Source organism: Lissotriton vulgaris, chromosome 1_1 (genome assembly GCF_964263255.1).
Source record: "Lissotriton vulgaris chromosome 1_1, aLisVul1.2, whole genome shotgun sequence".
NCBI classification, from domain to species: Eukaryota; Metazoa; Chordata; class Amphibia; order Caudata; family Salamandridae; genus Lissotriton; species Lissotriton vulgaris.
Window position 1 is genome coordinate 80166521 of NC_141685.1, and position 18882 is coordinate 80185402.

At 40.1% G+C, this 18882-nt stretch overlaps 1 protein-coding gene across 1 annotated transcript in view; it reads left to right on the plus strand.

Annotated features, from left to right (window-relative positions):
* The window catches only part of LOC147737424 (uncharacterized), a 51746-nt gene extending 44658 nt beyond the window's left edge, over nucleotides 1-7088 (plus strand). Inside the window, exon 3 of the mRNA XM_086929158.1 lies at nucleotides 2154-7088. Within this exon, the coding sequence (XP_086785284.1) occupies nucleotides 3560-5431 (1872 nt within the window). The 5' untranslated portion in view covers nucleotides 2154-3559 and the 3' untranslated portion in view covers nucleotides 5432-7088. The remainder of the gene's footprint in view (nucleotides 1-2153) is intronic.
* Nucleotides 7089-18882: the final 11794 nt, after the last annotated feature.

Below are 18882 nucleotides of genomic sequence, written 5' to 3' on the forward strand. Positions count from 1 at the left end.
TTGATCCTTACAACAGGGTGCATTGCCACCACCGCTCTAGCTGTTAAACACATGACAGTCCTCTGCCTTAAATGAGGGCACACTTGGTGTGACCCTCCAGGTCACAGGACCGGTCCAAGATCTCTTATAGCCCCTTGTTAGAAGTTGCACAGTACTGGGGTGGCAGAAAAATCTCATGTAATTGTTTTGTGGTAGATTTATCCCAGTAACGTGCAGTTACAGTTTTGACGCAATGTACTGGGGAGTTGCCACGAGGAACAGATTCTTCTGCCTTTCAAACCACATGCCCAACACTTTTTAACATTTATGTAGCGGACTTAGCGAGGATCATCAAAGACCATCGTCTAGCAGTGACATCGTACGCAGACGACACACAGCTTGTTCTGGCCATTAATAATAATGGAATAGAGGTTGCTAACAACTTCCAAAAGGGAATGTCTGCCATATGTGATTGGATGAATTCAAACTGTCTAAAGCTTAACTCGGATAAAACCGAGGTGATGGTGTTTGGGAAACTCACCCCTGCATGGTCCTCTATATGGTGGCCGCAAGATCTTGGCCCCCCACCCAATCCTGTTACTAAGGTTAGAAATCTCGGTGTTATCTTTGATAACAAGCTTTCATTCATTCAACAAGCTAATTCTATAGTTTCTGCTTCATTTTATATACTTAAAATGATCAGAAAAATTCAGCCTTATTTACCTCAGAACACTATAAATACCTTGATTTCTACCTTATTGATGTCTCGAGTCGACTACTGCAATGCACTCATGCTTAACGCTCAAGAACAAGTAATCAACAAATTGCAGCTGGTCCAAAACGCGGCCGCACGACTCGTCACAGGCACTCCAAAATTTAAGCCTATCTCTAATATCATTCGGAAGCTTCATTGGCTGCCAATTAAACAGCGCATCAAATTCAAAGCCCTTTGCATCACCTTCAAGAGTATTCATGGAAAGGCACCTGCTTTTCTTAAAGATGCTCTTCATCCCTATCGCCCATCACGTAATCTTAGATCTGCTGATGCAAATCTTCTAAATGTAATCAAAACCAAAAAAGCAACCTGGGGAGACAGATCTTTTGCAGTAGCTGCTGCTAAACTTTGGAACACCTTGCCAGCACATCTAAAAAATGCTTCAACATTACTATCATTTAGAAAGCAGCTGAAAACCTGGTTGTTCAATTATTAATTCCTCCTATTTCCAGGCCCAACCTTCAATTTATCTGTCAAAGCGCCAAGACACCCTTGGGTAAACGTGCGCTCAATAAATTGCATAAAATAAAATAAATAAAAATGCCATTCACTATTTCATACTGTTTTTCTGCTTTCATTTACCACTTGTTTTAAGCAGGAGGTAGATATATGCATGTGGTTGGTTGGGGGGGGGGGGAGATGGGCGAAGCAGGGGAGGGAAGGGGAAAGATATTTCTAACAGAGGGAAGAATTGTGTGTTTCCCCCAGTTTGTAAAAAAACAGCATGAGTCTTGGCTGCTTCTGCTGCACCGAGTCTTGTGGGTCTTTTCAGTCTAATTTTTCTGTCTGGAAAAAAATGGTGTCCTGTTTCTCTAAATCCAGGTGCAGAAAAGCCTAACGACTGATAATCAGGTGGAATAAAATGAACACATGAAAGTACTCCTTAATTTCATTGCCCTTGATTCATACTCTGGACCATAGTTGAGAGATAGGTCTAGGCATAGTCCTCGCAACACACAATAGATTTGCGTGCGGCAGAGGCCAGAGCTCAAAAGTCAGGATACCAGATACAAGTAGGTGGTAACTCAGGGCAGCGGGAAACGCCTGTTGTCCGTGGAGGGGAAATTCCCATCCTAGAAATCTACATTAAAAATTAATTAATAGTATTCTATTTTCAATATCTTTTTGGTGCCAGTCCATATGACTTTAATGTCTGCTTTTGGGATTCTATGTTACAAGTCCATAGGGTACATGTATCCTTTCTGAGCTTAATAAAATGTTTGAGATTCTACAAATCCTCACTCCTAGATCCAAGTACTCTCAGGCTACCATTCTACACTCTGCTCGGTCTGAAGAACAGCTCAACACTTTCAAAATTTTGCAACTCTGCTTTGATATGGCTTGTAAATTATTTTTGGGGATATTTACATGTATTAACTATTTAATTTTAATACTATAGGTGATTGAAATTACGGACGAAGAAAGCAAGATTTAGCACCAGCCAACTGAATGTTAGTGCCATAAGAAGGATTATTTTGAAAAACTGAAGGACATCCAGCATTCTAAGTTTAAACAATTTCCAAAATCTAGGTGTGGCGAGGAAGTGGGAGCTGAGGAAAGTACTATACCTGTAAGTGAAGTCTCTAATTTTGCATTTCATTAACCCAGAGCAAAGGCATATCTGTCCACACAGCATCGGAAATAGTGCCAGAAAGACCAATCACAACGTCCTCATCTGAAATATTACCAGAAAGACAAATTGCCTCAGCATGACAGAATAACGTTCATCTAAAGCACGCATGATCTAAAGCATCATGTAATTCAAGAGAGGAAGCACACACTGCATAAAAGAAAGATATAACAAAAGGTTTCTTCTGCAAACCATCAAAAAAAAGACACTGAAAGAAGACTCCGAAGCTGACACGCTAACAACCAAAAGATTGGAAAATCACCTTTGTTCAACAACTGTTTTTAACCAGTTACGCAAGTTTGAGACTATCTGCCTCGGGATATAACACCTCGACCCACTCTGCTCACTCTGGCAAAAACGTTAAAAATTCACCACTTTATTGTGTTGTTCATGACCATCTCAGATTGTTTCCTTTTTATTGTGTACTGTTCTGTAATTCTATGTAAATCACCTCAACCTTATCTGTTGTGCAGGAGTGATATTTAAAACTGTTAAATATCAAAATGGATTAAATGAGCACCGTTGCGCTAGCTAATGTAAATAAATCCTTGTCTTCAGAACTACAATCCTTAACCTTACACCAAACACAGAACGGGTAAAAGGAACTGATGTTCTGCGACTGATGAGCCACAATATTACTGTGCATGTTCTAATGTTCTCAGTTACTGCCATTATGCCAGTGCAAAAAGGTACTTCTCAGTTTAATCATTAAATATCAGACTAACACCTTATCACTGCATTGCTAAGAACCTATACAAATAGATTTTAGAAAAACTTCAGTCACAAAATAAGTTGCTGCCGGATAGGCTATAACCAAAAGACTGTTATCTGCTACAAACATTTCGACCGGTGTTACAGGGCTGCATCCAGACATATTTTGCTCAATTCAAGTGTTAAGAAGATTACACACAATATCTTTTAGAGATAAATGCTGAACATTATCTAAACAAGCCCGACTCTAAAATCAGGTTCACTCTTACCGTGGCATATAAGCAAGAGAAAACTAAATGTAGAGATATTAACTCTAGTAATACACATTTTAAAAACACGGGCTGTGAGAACAATTTCAGTGTTCAAACCCGCCTCAATCAAAGCAAAATAACCCAAGTTGGGGAAAAAGTTACCTGTGCCAAAAAAGATTCAGCCATAAATCTCATCTCACTGAATTTGAGAGAATGCACACTGGGAAAATCCTCTCTCAGTGCTCAGAGTGCCAAAAAAGTTTCAGCAGTAAATCTAATCTCACTACGCATATGAGAATCCACACTGGGGAAAAACCTTATCAGTGCTCTGAATGCCAGAAAAGGTTTAGTTTCAAATCGCAACTTTATCGACATGCATTAACCCACTCTGAGGAAAACCCTTATCAGTGCTCTGAATGCCAAAAAAGTTTCAGCAGTAAATATTATCTCACTGAACATATAAGAATCCACACTGGGGAAAAACCTTATCAGTGCTCTGAATGCCAGGAAAGGTTTTATAACAAACAACGTCTTTCTCGACATGTAATAACCCACTCTGGCGAAAAACCTTACCAGTGCTCTGAATGCCAGAAATGTTTCAGTCAAAAATCCAGTCTCACTCAGCATAGAAGAACCCACACTGGGGATAAACCTTTTCAGTGCTCTGAATGCCAGGAAAGGTTTGGTAACAAAGAAAGTCTTTCTCGACATGCAATAACCCACACTGGGGACAAACCTTATCAGTGCTCTGAATGCCAAGAAAGGTTTTATAACAAACAAAGTCTTTCTCGACATGTAATAACCCACTCTGTGGAAAAACCTTACCAGTGCTCTGAATGCCAGAAATATTTCAGTGAAAAAAGAGACCTTACTGTACATACAAGGACCCACACTGGGGAAAAACCTTATCAGTGCTCTGAATGCCAGAAAAGGTTTTGTAAAAAACAAAGTCTTTCTCTACATGTATTAAGCCACACTGGGGAAAAACCTTACCAGTGCTCTGAATGCCAGAAATATTTCAGTAAAAAAAGAGACCTTACTGTACATACAAGGACCCACACTGGGGAAAAACCTTATCAGTGCTCTGAATGCCAGAAAAGGTTTTGTAAAAAACAAAGTCTTTCTCTACATGTATTAACCCACACTGGGGAAAAACCTTACCAGTGCCCTGAATGTCAGAAATATTTCATTAGAAAAATAGGACTTATTATACATATAAGGACCCACACTGGAGAAAAACCTTATCAGTGCACGGATTGCCAGAAATGTTTCAATACCCAACCTGATCTCGCTCGGCATAGAAGAACCCACACTGGAGAGAAACCTTATCAGTGCCCGGAATGCCAGAAATGTTTCATTGACAAAAACAGTCTCACTCATCATATAAGAACACACACTGGGGAGAAACCTTTTCAGTGCTCTGAATGCCAGAAATGTTTCAGTGTAAAAATCAGACTCACTAAACATACAAGAATCCACACGGGGGAAAAACCATATCAGTGCTCTAAATGCCAGAAAAGGTTTTGTAACAAACAAAGTCTTTCTAATCATGCAGTGACCCATTTTGTGGAACAACCTTATCAGTGCTCTGAATGCCAGAAATGTTTCAATGAAAAACGCAATCTCACGGTGCATGTAAGAACCCACACTGGGGAAAAACCTTATCAGTGCTCTGAATGCCAGAAATGTTTCAGTTTAAAATATAGTCTCACACAGCACATAAGAATCCACACTGGGGAAAACCCTTATCAGTGCTCTGAGTGCCCAAAACATTTCAACAGTAAATCACTTCTAACTGCACATGTGAGATTCCACACTGGGGAAAAACCTTATCAGTGCTCTGAATGCCAGAAAAGGTTTTGTAATAAACAAAGTCTTTCTAATCATGCAGTGACCCATTCTGTGGGACAACCTTATCAGTGCTCTGAATGCCAGAAATGTTTCAGTTTAAAAAGTAGTCTCACACGGCACATTAGAATCCACACTGGGGAAAAACCTTATCAGTGCATTGAATGCCACAAATGTTTCAGTGAAAAAAGACATCTCACACTGCATATAAAAACCCACACTGGGGAAAAACCTTAGAGGTGCTCTGAATGCCTAAAACATTTCAACCGTAAATCACTTCTAACTGCACATGTGAGATTCCACACTGGGGAAAAACCTTATCAGTGCTCTGAATGCCAGAAATGTTTCAGTGACAAAAGAAGTCTTTCTCGACATACACTAACCCACACTGGGGAAAAACCTTATCCATCCTTGCTCTGAATGTCAGAAATGTTTCAAAAACATTCGAAAAACATGTGGATGTCATCTGCCTGCAATTCCTGACATCTCGGGCATTTTGGTGGCGGTGAGGGGGCGAATTTCCTGATTTTATAAGGAGTGTAGTAAAGCCTATTGACCACGAAAAAATGGTTCTTTTTCAGACAGGCAGGCTTTATATGTTTGTATAGTGTCTTCAAGGATGGTTCAAGCATGCCCTCTGCCAGTGGTGCCATGGAGAAATTGTTCCAAACCCCCTCTTCCGAAGCTATCCCATTAGTAGATGTTGATACCATACCGAGATTTCTTTTATAACAGGTGTGAAGGATTGACTTAGCCTTTCTATTTCCTCATTACTTTTTATCTCCTCACGTTCCGCTGTATGCCAAGACAGCAATTGAAGATATTTAAATCTTGATAAATCTGTCCCTACCTTTGCCCTCAAGTACACCCATGGGTATATCCCTTCCTCATCCATTAACTCTTTCCATTTCGTAATCCCAGCCCTTTTTATAGGTATGCCAAGGCATCGTTCAAGCAGTCAGGGGTACCAGGTGAATCCCAAACTGGAGCTGAGTCTGAATAGTACCCAATCCCACTGCTTACCCTTACCCTGTACCATGTTTCTAGGGCAGTTTTTAGTATCTTCAAACAAACCCACTTGAAGAATCTAGGAGATCCAAATTTATACATAAAGGCATCGCTTCCCCCTTCTGCTCTCACCATCTCTTCCAGCAATCTGCCCCAGGATGAGTCGCCTGGCTTAGTAAGTAGCATGCGTAGGCTCTTAAACTGGAATGCCACTACATATAGACTAATATCGGGGAGAGCTTACCCACCTTTTAATAACCTTCTTCTGAGTTTCTTCCAGGTCAGGCGCATCCCTTTGTCCCCCCACAGAAAACAACCTATTTTGCTCTGTATCTTATTTATGTCTTTCTTAGGGAATGTTAGCGGTATTGTGGAAAACAGGTAGGAGAGCTTGGGGAGAATGACCATTTTCACTAGATTCACTTTCCCATAGATTGACAATGGGAGGTTCTTCCATCTGCTAAACAAATGGTCCATTTCCCTAGTTGTTCTGTCCAGATTTAACTTAGGAATTCGATCCAATTCCCTCACAATATATATTCCCAGATATCTAAACTCCCGACTCTCAGTGCCATACCATTGATCTACGTTCCAACACATGACCTCAGCCTTGGATCTGTTCACCTTGTATCCTGATAATGCCCGAAACTCTGCTGTCAGTTCCTCGATCCGAGGAATAGCTGTACCTGGATCACCCGTATATAAAATCAAGTCGTCCACGTACAGCGCCAGCTTAGAGCTATACTGACCTGACTGAAATGTGAGATTCCACTCTGGGGAAGAAACCTTATCAGTGCTCTGAATGCCAGAAATGTTTCAGTGAAAAAAGAATACTCACTACACATACAAGGACCCACACTGGGGAAAAAACCTTATCAGTGCTCTGAATGCCAGAAATGTTTCAGTGAAAAAAGAATACTCACTATACATACAAGGACCCACACTGGGGAAAAACCTTATCCATGCTCTGAATATCAGAAATGTTTCAATAAAAAAAGAATACTCACTCGGCATACAAGAACCCACATTGGGGAAAAACCTTATTGCATTGAATGCCACAAATGTTTCAGTGAAAAAATCAATCTCACTCACCATATAAGAACGCACACTGGGGAAAAACCTTATCAGTGCTCTGAATGCCAAAAATGTTTCAGCCGTAAATCTGATCTCACTGTACATTTGAGAATCCACACTGGGGGAAAAACACCAGTGCTCTAAATCTCAGAAAAGATTCAGAGGTAGTGATGGCTAAATGCATCATAAGAAAACACACCATCAAAAATACTTCAGTGCTCCAAGTGCCAGAAAAGCATCCATTTTAAATGCAATCTCACCTACATGAGCAGACGCACACAGGGAAAAAACATTACCTATGCTGTGAATGACAGAAATTCCTATTTTTTGATAGGCACAGCCTCACTAACCATAATCCACTCCATACTGATGAAAACCTTATGAGTGCTCTGAATGCCAGAAAAGCTGCAGAGAAAAACGCTATATTACCATGAGAAACTCCACACTGAAGAAAATCCTTATGCCATAAAAGCTTGAATCTGAAAGACAGTTATGCTTCATGAGAGATCCCACTCTGGGGAAAAACCTTATGAGTGCTCGAAATGCAAGCAAAGTTTTGGTCACAAATTACGTCTCACTTGTCATGAGCAAACTCACACGGGTGTGTTCTGAATGTCAGATAAGGTTAAGTCTTGAATACAATGTCACTTCACATGAGAGAATTCACACTGGATTAAAGCCTTATACAGGAGGGGAAAGCCAGAAACGTTATACTCAGAAAGGAGATCTCACTAAACATGAGAAATGCACCCGCACCAGGTAAAAAGTAAGGCGTATCTTAAGTTGCAGAAAATCTTCTAACAACCTGACTTTACATGAGAAAACACTTATTGCAGTTGCAATAGGATTAATCAAGAAATTCTTGCAGGATAACTTAGGCTGCCCGCATGCAACCTCCAAAGAAATTTCAGGCCTTGAAAATGTTTTAATTGCAACAAAATCCACAATTTGAGTATCTGAAAGTTACAAAACTCTCAAGGTCTTTACTTGACACAGAGAAGTGTTAGTACTTGCAAACATCAACTAATTAACAAAAAATTCACAATATTAATGTCTTAAATTTTCTCCACCCAAAAGGTTTCTACTCACACTTGTTTCTTAACATATGACTGAAATCTAGATTTTCATGCTAAGAATAGGTCTAGGCGGTGTTTCTCAATGAAGAACTCGGCAAAGTGTCAAAAAAACTCAACCGCTCAATGCAGAGTTCTGCGAGCAGCAGAGTGCGTTAGGGTCAATTTGAACCGCTTTTTCGGCGAGTGGCACGCTACTCCAGGATCCCAAAATGATTAGTGGTGAATTAGTGTAGGGAAAAATAAAATGTATTTGAGAGATGGACATGTTGGTCTGTTAGTTAGGTTGAAAAAGAGACTGGACGGATAGATGAGGGAAGGTTTTGCGTTTATATAGCGCTTGCTACCCCTGATGAAGTGTTGAAGCGCTTTTCAGCGAGTAGCATGCTACTCCAGAACCCAAAAAGATGAATAGATAGATGAATTATTGTGGGTAGGTTGTTTTATTATATAAATACAACTGTATGAAAATGTATGAAATTCTCTTGTAAAGTTGTATCCAAGTGGCAAGTATAGTCTCTGATAATAATGTATACAAAGTTGGCTTGCCATCAAGACTGATGCCCCGTAATATTGATGCAAAGTCAGTTGTGCTTAAGTATTTTAGACTCTTGTTGAATTGTAACATCCACCTAGTAGTGTTGTAGACGAATCTAGGACCCTAGTGTAATTTTCCCGATTCATGCCCTTATATAGATATAACTTATTATATCCTTATATAGGCATAAGAATCATAACCATATTTAGACATAGCCAATGCAGTCCAAATACGACATGGCTACTTCCACAAGTTCCTAGAATCCACAACGAATTCTTGGAGAAACTAAACTTCAGCAGTCCGGGACTTCCCCCTGCTTAAGTATTGATTTGTCCAAGAACTCATGGAGTTTTCAAAGAACTGCGAGTTCTTAGTGAGGTTATTATGTCCAATCTTACGTCGAACTCTGCACCTTCTAGGTATAAATATACCCACATCTGCCCTAGCAAACACACGGTGGTTTGGAGCTGATCGACTAACTGCTTTCCCGATACCCTGCTGTAGCGAGTGACGAAGGAAGCCGACCTTCCAGCTGATGCACTGAGAAAGACGCTGTCTTTTCTCCTGCCGAGAAATCCAGCTCCAGTGTTTCCCTGCTACCCTTGCGGGTTACTGGGAGATTGAGTCCTGAGACCTCCTTCATTCTAAAACCAAGGTATGGAGCTCATTAGACCCTTTGAGAAATTTTGGATAGATTCTTGGCAAAAAATACTGAATTTAAGCTATACCTCACTTACTTCTTCCCTCGTACTAGACTTAGGTTAGGTACACCTGGGTAGGCGTATTTTAGAAGCACCAGTTGAGTACTTTTAGTTGTTATTTATCATTGTATGTATTTTATCCTTTTTATGTATCTTATGGCTTAGAAACCTGCAAATCCTGGTGAAACGAAGCATGCACAATTGACTGAGTGAAATCGCAATGTATTGTTTCTGCGACTCTAGAGATATATTTCTTATTCTTGGGGATCAAAGTTGTCATGTTTATGCGGTTGTCAGAAACTAATCCCTTCTTGTGAATTCGAGAAAGTTTCTAGTGACCTCTGAGCTAGCTGGCATTCACAATCAAGTCTAACATATTCAATAGTGACCTAGTTGACTTCAGTCCTACGTCTAAACTATTGTTTATGTTATTCCAGTGCGCAGAGCCTATTGGGAATATAAGAACTACACTACAGTAGGTACTGTTGTTTGTATCATGTCCACATTGTAGGCAGACACAAACGCCGAAATTGTGCACTATTTATATTAAGCATAATGTAGGTGAACAGATTACAGTAACCAATGTACAAGCTGTAGTAGGTGCTTGGAAGTAGAGTGACATAGAGGGCAATAAACACTCATTTTACTCTATCACTAGCTTAGTACAGACGAACGCCAAAGGCTTCGTACATGATGAAGCATCAGAGTGCACCCTCTTTCTGCGTCCCATGGGCATTTTGGCTTTTGTTCTACAGAAGAGGCTGCAGACACTTACATAGTCCTTTATGTAGTGTGGATCACAAGGAGAGATTCTCAGCGGGCATGCTTTCCGTTGTATTGGGCATGGCCACATTCAAATGTGGGAAAACCTTTTGTCTTGCGACTGCACTGTATTATTGACACGGGCGAAAGGGCAAACAAGCAGTTAGGAGGCACACTGATTGTATACCACCACCTGACAGGATGGTGACAGACCCCAACCAACTGCAGGGGAAACATGCCACCTCGTTTAATAGCTGCCAGACGCTTTACTTTGTAAGCAGACTGGTGGTTTACAACTGTACCTACGTTGGGGCACCACATGCTTTTTCCAGCATAATCTGGTGTACTTCCCCTGTGTGACATGACAGCACCCACTGAAGACTGCACCGTTGTGTAGTCTGGGACAGTGCACCTTCCCTGTAATTCTGAACTGGGCCTTGAAATACGGTACTATTTTGTGTGCCTTTTAATTCAGGTATACAAAGAATGTGGTACTACTTGTATACTAAGGTACATAATGAGATTACGTAGATTACACCCCTGTGTGCCTAATGCTGCCACTTGCATTTCAAGACCAGTGATTAATGTGGCTTTATGAAGTTCAATGCCATTGGGTGTTCCCGACCTGTCTGATACTTGCATATGGAAAAGATGGACCATTTGGAACCTAAAGATAGATAAACATATTCATAGGTCACAATTTAAGTCTGCATCTAAAATAAAACTGAAAATTAGGAGAGGTGATAAGTGAGATGTTAAAAGGCAGCCGCTTATCGAGTTGCATTTGTAAGTAGGCCTCCCGATATTATGAGATCTATTCCTGCTTCAGCCCTTAATTGCAATGAATACTTTAATACCCAGGCATGAAGTCATTGTCGAGCTGTTTAAATATCCACCTGTCTCCCCACCTCTTCCCCAATGCATCCTTAACCAGTGGCCTAGCCAGTGTGCCCTGGGCCCTAAGGCAAGAAAGGAAATGTGACACCTGCTCTCTGTTTGGACTGTGGAAAACAGCAATAATTGTTCTGTGGGCCCCTCATGCCTTTGTTTGAACTGTGACAAACTGCAGTTATCAGGGTTTAGTGGGCCTTTAAGGCGTCTGGGACCTGGTGCCACTGCACCTGCTGCACCAATGGGTAGCTAATCCCTGCCCTTAACAGCTTCTATTCTAGCCCCACTGGTGAACTGAACCAGCCAAGTACTTCTCTGGCCATATCTGCAAGCTGCAGCCGCCTCTTCGACTGAAGGGATTTAAGTCACATGAAAGAAGCATGCGGGAAACAACTATTTCTGAGGCAGTCAACCAACCTGAATCCATTTAAAACCAGGGACGAAAAAACTGTTCATCCTCATCTCTTGCTTATCAAAAGTGTAAAACAGATTCATCTAACACTAGAGTGTACCACATAAAAAAATTGTGATTCTGTGTACAAATTAAAACTAGCATGCATAAAGAAAGGGAAGCCTTTGGCCAAAATAGCCATTTTCCCTACCCATACTTCTAACGCATCTTATACAAAAAAATGCTAACTACATTTTCATCCGGAAATAGTCATTAGCGCCTACTCATAAGCAAATGACATTTAGAATTCACTTTCACTTCAAGCTTTCAAAAGTAAAATGATATAAAAGCAGTTTTGAATTTTTATGACATTGTGTAGTCTTACCAAAATTTAGAGCATCAATTTTATATGACACGCCATAGAAAACAGGACTTCTATACATATACTAAACCTCCAGAAGCATTAGATTAACCAGTTATAAAGTCACGTCTAGCTTCGTTAGTTTATAGTCTTCTTTTTTAAGAGAAATTCTTTCACATTGCTACTGGATCTGCATGGCTAAACACTTATAAGGTCCCAAAGGTGAGCCTATTGGCTATGCTAATGCTTGTTATTGACAATGAGCAGCAGCACTTTTGATTAGGTCCTGAAGAAAACCGCAAACACCTCCTTGGAGGGTTAATAGGCTGAAACATGTTGACCTCTTATTAACTTTCACTCGGCTGCCCCCACTACCCTGAGCTAATTTTTGTGGTATTTAGTATACCTTTCTCTATAACAAAACATGCCTGAACTCCTCCGTCTCAGTGAGGGGGCTGTACCCTGTACTGTGACTAGTTATAACGGTGGGAGGAGATTCCGAATGAGGAAGCATGCCTACTATGGTGGGTGAAGGAAATCTTCACTTTAAAGGGATATTTCATCTTAGCTAGGTCTTCATTTGCAACAGTAATCCTCATAGACTCAAGGGTTTCTTGATTGTGGTAGAAATTAATTTTTGATTTTTGATACCACAAGGTATAAGAAATTAGGGGATCTTTATCTGATATCTTTATCAGTAAATTATCTGAAATTATTGGACATAAACTTTTGCAAGTATTATTTCTAAAGATAAAGGAAGTTCTATATTTGTCTTTTCTAAACTAACCCCAGTGCGTATGACTACAATAACCACCTCTCTCAAATCAATATTGTGCTTGGTTTAGTGAGAAAGCTAAATGATCTAGGAGAAAGCAGGACTGCGCGTCAGTATTTTTCTGAGGAAGCTTTAAGTTAGAGAGTGAAAACACTTTTTAGAATGCCCCAAAAATTGTGATAAAGATATTTCAATATGTTTGACAAAAAGAATAGGTACATTTCCTGACAATATTGCAATGGGAAATAAAATATTAGAAACAAATATTTACACCACATGACAAAAATATTAGAGACTACATTTCAGCAATATATAGGAAATACTGAGGTTCATGTATTAATAATCCATTTGGTAAAAGTGGTTGCTTGTAGAGTCAGCACACTACTCTGTCTTTGATTGCTTTTAAATAAAGGCATTTTTAATGCACTCCATTTTACTTTCAGATTCACAAATGTCCCCCTGGGTTACTACCTCCTGTTACTGTTTATCAGCCCACGTATGGTTTCAAAGCTTAATACATACCTTAAGGATGTATTAAGTATTGAGAAGGAACACTATTAACATTCCCCTTCCAAATTCTTAATTGTTAAATGGGCTTAGTACATTTCAAAAAGGGGGTTAGCATTTGCAAACTTCGTGAATTACCGAACCAGTGGATTTTTGAACAATAAAACCCTTGGTACAAGGGTAAATTTTTCTCAATTCCCTCCAAATTAAGTTTGCTAATAATGTTAGTTGAATGATAACCGGTGCACGTACCTATTTAGTGTTAGTGTTACTTCAGATCAAATAAAAACCATCACACATGACTCTTACACAACGCTTAAAGACAGAATTTCTGACATCCAGCTTTAATGTTTTGTTCAATATATTTGCAAATGTTGTCACTTAAACAGGAAAGCATCTAAACCGGTCTCTGGACATAAAATAGGATGTAATCAATTTCTGAGTTTCAGGAACAATGTGTGTCATCTATGTTTACTCTAAACCACTATAATAAACATATTCAATGCTTTTATATGTGATCTGTTTGCACTGGTTTCTGTTGCAGACAATAATCTAGATTTAGACCAAGGATCAATTCCACCCATGGCTTTTAAAATCTATTTATCATTGATCTCTATTAGTGTTATCGCAAATAAAACAGTAATAGAAAGGATTTGAGAGATTTACCTTCAAGTATTATGCCTAGTCAATTTATTGAACAAACTATGGAGTTAAAATCTGAATAGATTAGATCCACAAGCATTGCCTGACCACTGTATTAAACATCAATAGATTGCTTATCAGCACATGTTGTCTAAGTACAATTCACTCATCTTCAATTTTTCATGGAGCTCATCGTGGGTCTGTTTGAATTCTTTTAAAATGTGACATTTAAATGTCCAAAAGTTCAGGAATTCTAGTTTCAAGCCTGGTCAAACCTCAATGAATGCTATACCTACAGATGCCCTTCTGTTCCTACATTTTATTGTGCACCATGATTCAGAAATGGCATGTTTTTGCTTTCGGAAGTAAAATACTAAACATATCTATTGTTTTTGCCATCTGAAACATTATCACTAATTGGGAAGATAACAACAAGTGGTCCTGTGATGCTTGCTGGAATGGGAAGCGTTTAATCAAAAGGTGGATTGAATTCAAGTTTAGGTGACCATTTTACAAAAGTGTATAGATTTTGTATATATTTAAAATTGTTGATTCCAAAAAGGCCTAAATCAATAAATTGAATTGAAATTCAAGTTTATCACTTTAATCCTATTGTTGGAAAAGATGTGATTTTGAACCCCATGAGGCGGTTCCTTTCCCGAAAGCATTCAAGTTGTAATCATGAGTCAAATAATGCCGAGGAGGTTAAAATATTCAAATTGAATTCTAATTACACATGAAATGTTCATTGTTCAATATATTTCTCTTAGTATTTTAATGTGAGGACTTTATTGCTTAAGGAAAATAATTAGTATTAGTTTTTCTATATGTAGGAAGCATTACATTAATGAAACTACTGTATCCCACCTTCGTTCTCTCCTTTCCTGTTCTTTATTAATGTTTCTATTGTTAAACTTTAAAGATTGCCCGAAATTAAGAATTTTGCTCTACATAACTTTGCTGTGCAACAGTATGTTGATTTTTATGTACAACTCTGTCTCTTATGTGTAGGGCAACTGATGTTCTGTTTTACTTTAATAATCAGCTTATGTTTATTAGATTTTATTATTAAAATGTTCCAAACACAACAAATGGTAGTTGATATGTATTTACAACTACAGCATTTTTAATGTATGGGCACTTTCAAAGGGGCCAAAAAATGGCTGCGGGTTGACGGAGTACCACATTGGCATCAGGAGGGAGAGGTTTGGGCAGGTGATTGGGGAGACATGTAAAGTTGGAAGTAGGGGAAACAACGCATGTACATTTTGTGGAATGTGACTCCTGGAGTTATTGTGAGGGATACTATGCTATCCTGTACTGTAAATGATTTCCCTAGTGATTATTAGCAACAAACTTTATTTGGTTTTATAAAAGAAAACCATAAAAGTCATACATAAAATGATAAAACATTTTCCAAGTTACAGATTGACAAATATAATATGTCCAAGTTAATCAAAACACAAGATAAAAATTCATGAATTACAGAGCAGAAGTTAATTGCAGCTTGACCTGAGTCTAACAGCGAACCGTAAAAAGTAAAGCATATGCAAAATAGTGTCTTTAGAGAGGAGTTGTAAAAAGATAAGAAGTGGTCTCACCCTCCTAAAACCTGTTTTTTTGAGAATGGGAATAATAAATAACTTTTTAGGGACAACATAAAAACTACAAAACATTATAAAGTGCATCATGTCCTGAGGAGACTCACTGTTGCAGCCACAGGGCATGAGGCACAGGCCTCTGTGGGAGCCTAGAGGGTGTGCCATGAGGTAATGGAAGAGGTTGAGCCGAAACCGGGTCATTCAAAATGATTACGGATGCTTTTAAGCCCTAGAAGATAAGGTTCGCTGGTTGGTACGGTTTTTAACACGATGTACATACGCACACTAGGCTTATAGAGCTCATTTCCCTCTCTATCACAGTGACTCATTCCTAAAAAACACTCTTTGACCAGAGAAAAGTCACTCTTACATCTGCGCTCAGGTTAGCGAATAGAGTTCCTACCTACCCTGGAGAGGCCAACTCTTATAAACTGGAGCCATCGGATGCTTGAGACATGGTCAAGTGAAAGGCATTCCCGTAGGATGCCTGCTGAGTGTATTTTCTTGCTTTGCCTAAATATTAGGACACAAAGCCAGGGGACGGAAAGCCAGTACATCTGAGAGGAAAGGCATTCCCAACTCTTTGTGCACAACATAAAACGAAGTGCTTTGTGGGATAGAAAATGCCCTTCACAGGTAAGAGTTTTCAGCACTTTGCACTGCTCCTACCCCAATGTGGCCCAAAATCTCACTCCCATAATTAACATTTGAGCTATATTTGTCTTCATATGTCTTCAACAGTGCCCCTATTGGCTTCCCTTCCCCTCTGCTGGCAAAGTAAAAAACAGCTGCAAAAGCTTTAACTAGATCGCCTTTCTTCCAAGTAAGCAAAGGGCACCAACACAAGGAATCGTCAAACACAACTCCCAAATAGGGGAAAACATTGCTCTTCGGTATTGATGAAAGTCAGAGTTTAAAAGTGAACTGCTTAGCTTTACAAGGTCCCACCTGCATGAACGACTTGGCATGATGAAACAACAGGTCCAAGTTCTCCATAAAAAGGGCAAAAGAATTCAGAAGTTTTAGGCCCCTAGCTGTCCTTGCAAAGAGGACTGCGTTGTCCGCGTATAGGAGGACAGGCAGGCTATGGTTGCCTACCTTAGCACAATCCGCATTTGTGGCCAAAATGGCCTTCTCTAAGGAATGAATATATAGATGCTAAAATGCACCCCTGATGCACCCCTCTCTTGATGTCAAGCTGACTGGACGCTTTCAGGTCCTTTGAATAGTGGACAACCGCAGTTTAATCACGGTGAATAAAACGATGTTACTGTCAATGCCAATGGAAGACATAAACTGCCACAGCTTGGACCTATTAACCCAGTTGAATGCTGAGGACCGGTCCATGAAGGCTAGGTATATGGGGCTGGAACGAGTCACAGTGTATTTGTTCAGAACCATGTACAGGTTTAAACACTGTTCCACAGTGAAACGACCTGGGCGAATGCCGTTTTGGATATCGGATAAAAAGTTGTTTTCATCAACCCATGATACAAGTGTGTCAAGTACCATGCGGCCCACCACCTTCACCACAGAGTCCAGCAGAGAAATGGGCCTATAGCAATAGTTACTGTCCCGCTATCCCTTTTTAAATGCCAGGACTAAAATCGATTGAGCCCAAGAATCTGTGCGGAAACTCCTGGACTGCAGTATTGATGACAGCTGTGAGGACAGGCACCCAGGTTTTTAAGTGGGCGATGAAGAGATCTGGTGGGATCCCATCTGGAGCAAAATTATGTACCCAATCGTCCTCTGTGATTTGAGCATCCACTAAATTAGCATTATTTTCAGATTGAAATGGGCTGTTAATAATGCCTCAGAACTTTGAGCTATTACGCAGTGTACTAGCCTCCACTAAATTGATCCAGGCCTCCTCCTTCAGGATAGACTCGCGAGTTGCTAGAGCAGCCTTATATGCTCTTCTTAGTCTTTTGACCACCACCTGGTCTCGGGGCTTATCACCCAAGGTCTGACTCAGGTTCATGGAAGCCTGGGAGCACGCCAAGTCAAACCATCATGGACCTGGTTGCTAACGGGCCCCGTAGAAACTTCCTTATGACAGTAGACATGGATCCAAATGCACCTATGATGTCCGGAGCACTTGCCTCATCGTCGAGACAGGTGGCAAACTCGCTGCGACACCGAATTAAAAGGGACTCGTGGGGTAGCTCTGGGACAATACACCCCCACTTTACACTCCTTCCCGCTTCCACCTCTTTAAGGGGGACACGAGCCCCCGCCCAACTTGGTGTGTCTGAGTGTTTGGGTCAGCCTGTTGAGACACAAATGGGGTTGTGGTCACTGCATTCACTCGCCTGCACAGAAAAATCGGTAACCAGAGAGTAAAAGGGGGTATATACAAAGGTGAAATCAATAACGGCCTCACACCCTCTCCCAATAAAGGTGGGAGTAATGTCTGTTTTCCCCGGAGGCAGCTTATTATTACAGATGTTAGATCAATTTCAAGTAAAATGGAGTTAAGCTCAACACCCTTGGGAGTATGTTCCATGTGTAAGCCTGCTTGTCGTGCACAGCCCATAGCTTCCACTCCTCCTTGCATGATGTCCCTACACATGGGTGTTAAAATCGCCTGTTAAAAAATGTAGTGATAACTTTGACCTTTCAAGATGCTATGCTGAAGTACAGGCCCCATCAGAGTTATATTTCCCTCATCCGGGTGTGTCTCTCCAGCGTTGAAGAAGTTAACAGAGCAGCTTGCTCCTTCCACTGGGCAACAACATCACATGTAAATTGAGAGAGACATACTGTGAGGTATTGTAAGAAACTGGCTCTGTATACTGCACCAAAGTGAGGTACAGTGTGTATAGAGTCCAAGGGTCTCCAGAGGTCGGCAGAGGTTAAAGTTAGATAGAACCTTACTCTCTGAAGTTGTAGCTTGGTCGAGCAGTAAGGCAGTATAAGAGGACAGTGTTAAGCAATTGATGTACACACTCAGTCAGCAAATGAATTCACACACTCAAGAACTGAACTCTAGGCCAATTGTTTTTGCATGAAAAATATACTGTTGTTTTATTTCTAGAACCAAGCAAGCCTGGCACAGGTAAGCATAAAAATACTTTGCGGTAATCATTTACTTGTATGAACAAAGTTCAAGTATGCAGTAGAAATTGTACTTTGTTTGATTTACAGGGGAGAAGTAGTATGCAACACTTAGCAAATACAGTACATTGAAATGAATAGGCCTTTTCACTAAATTGCAGGTAAGTTCCTTTTTGCTTTACTTTTCTAACTCCGTGCTGGATACCTAGATTCAGCACTGGTACATTTCCCAGAAACAGCTAAGTAATTACGTTTTGGTTAATCGCATGATTTTTAAAGAATATTTCCAGTTTTCAAAACTCCA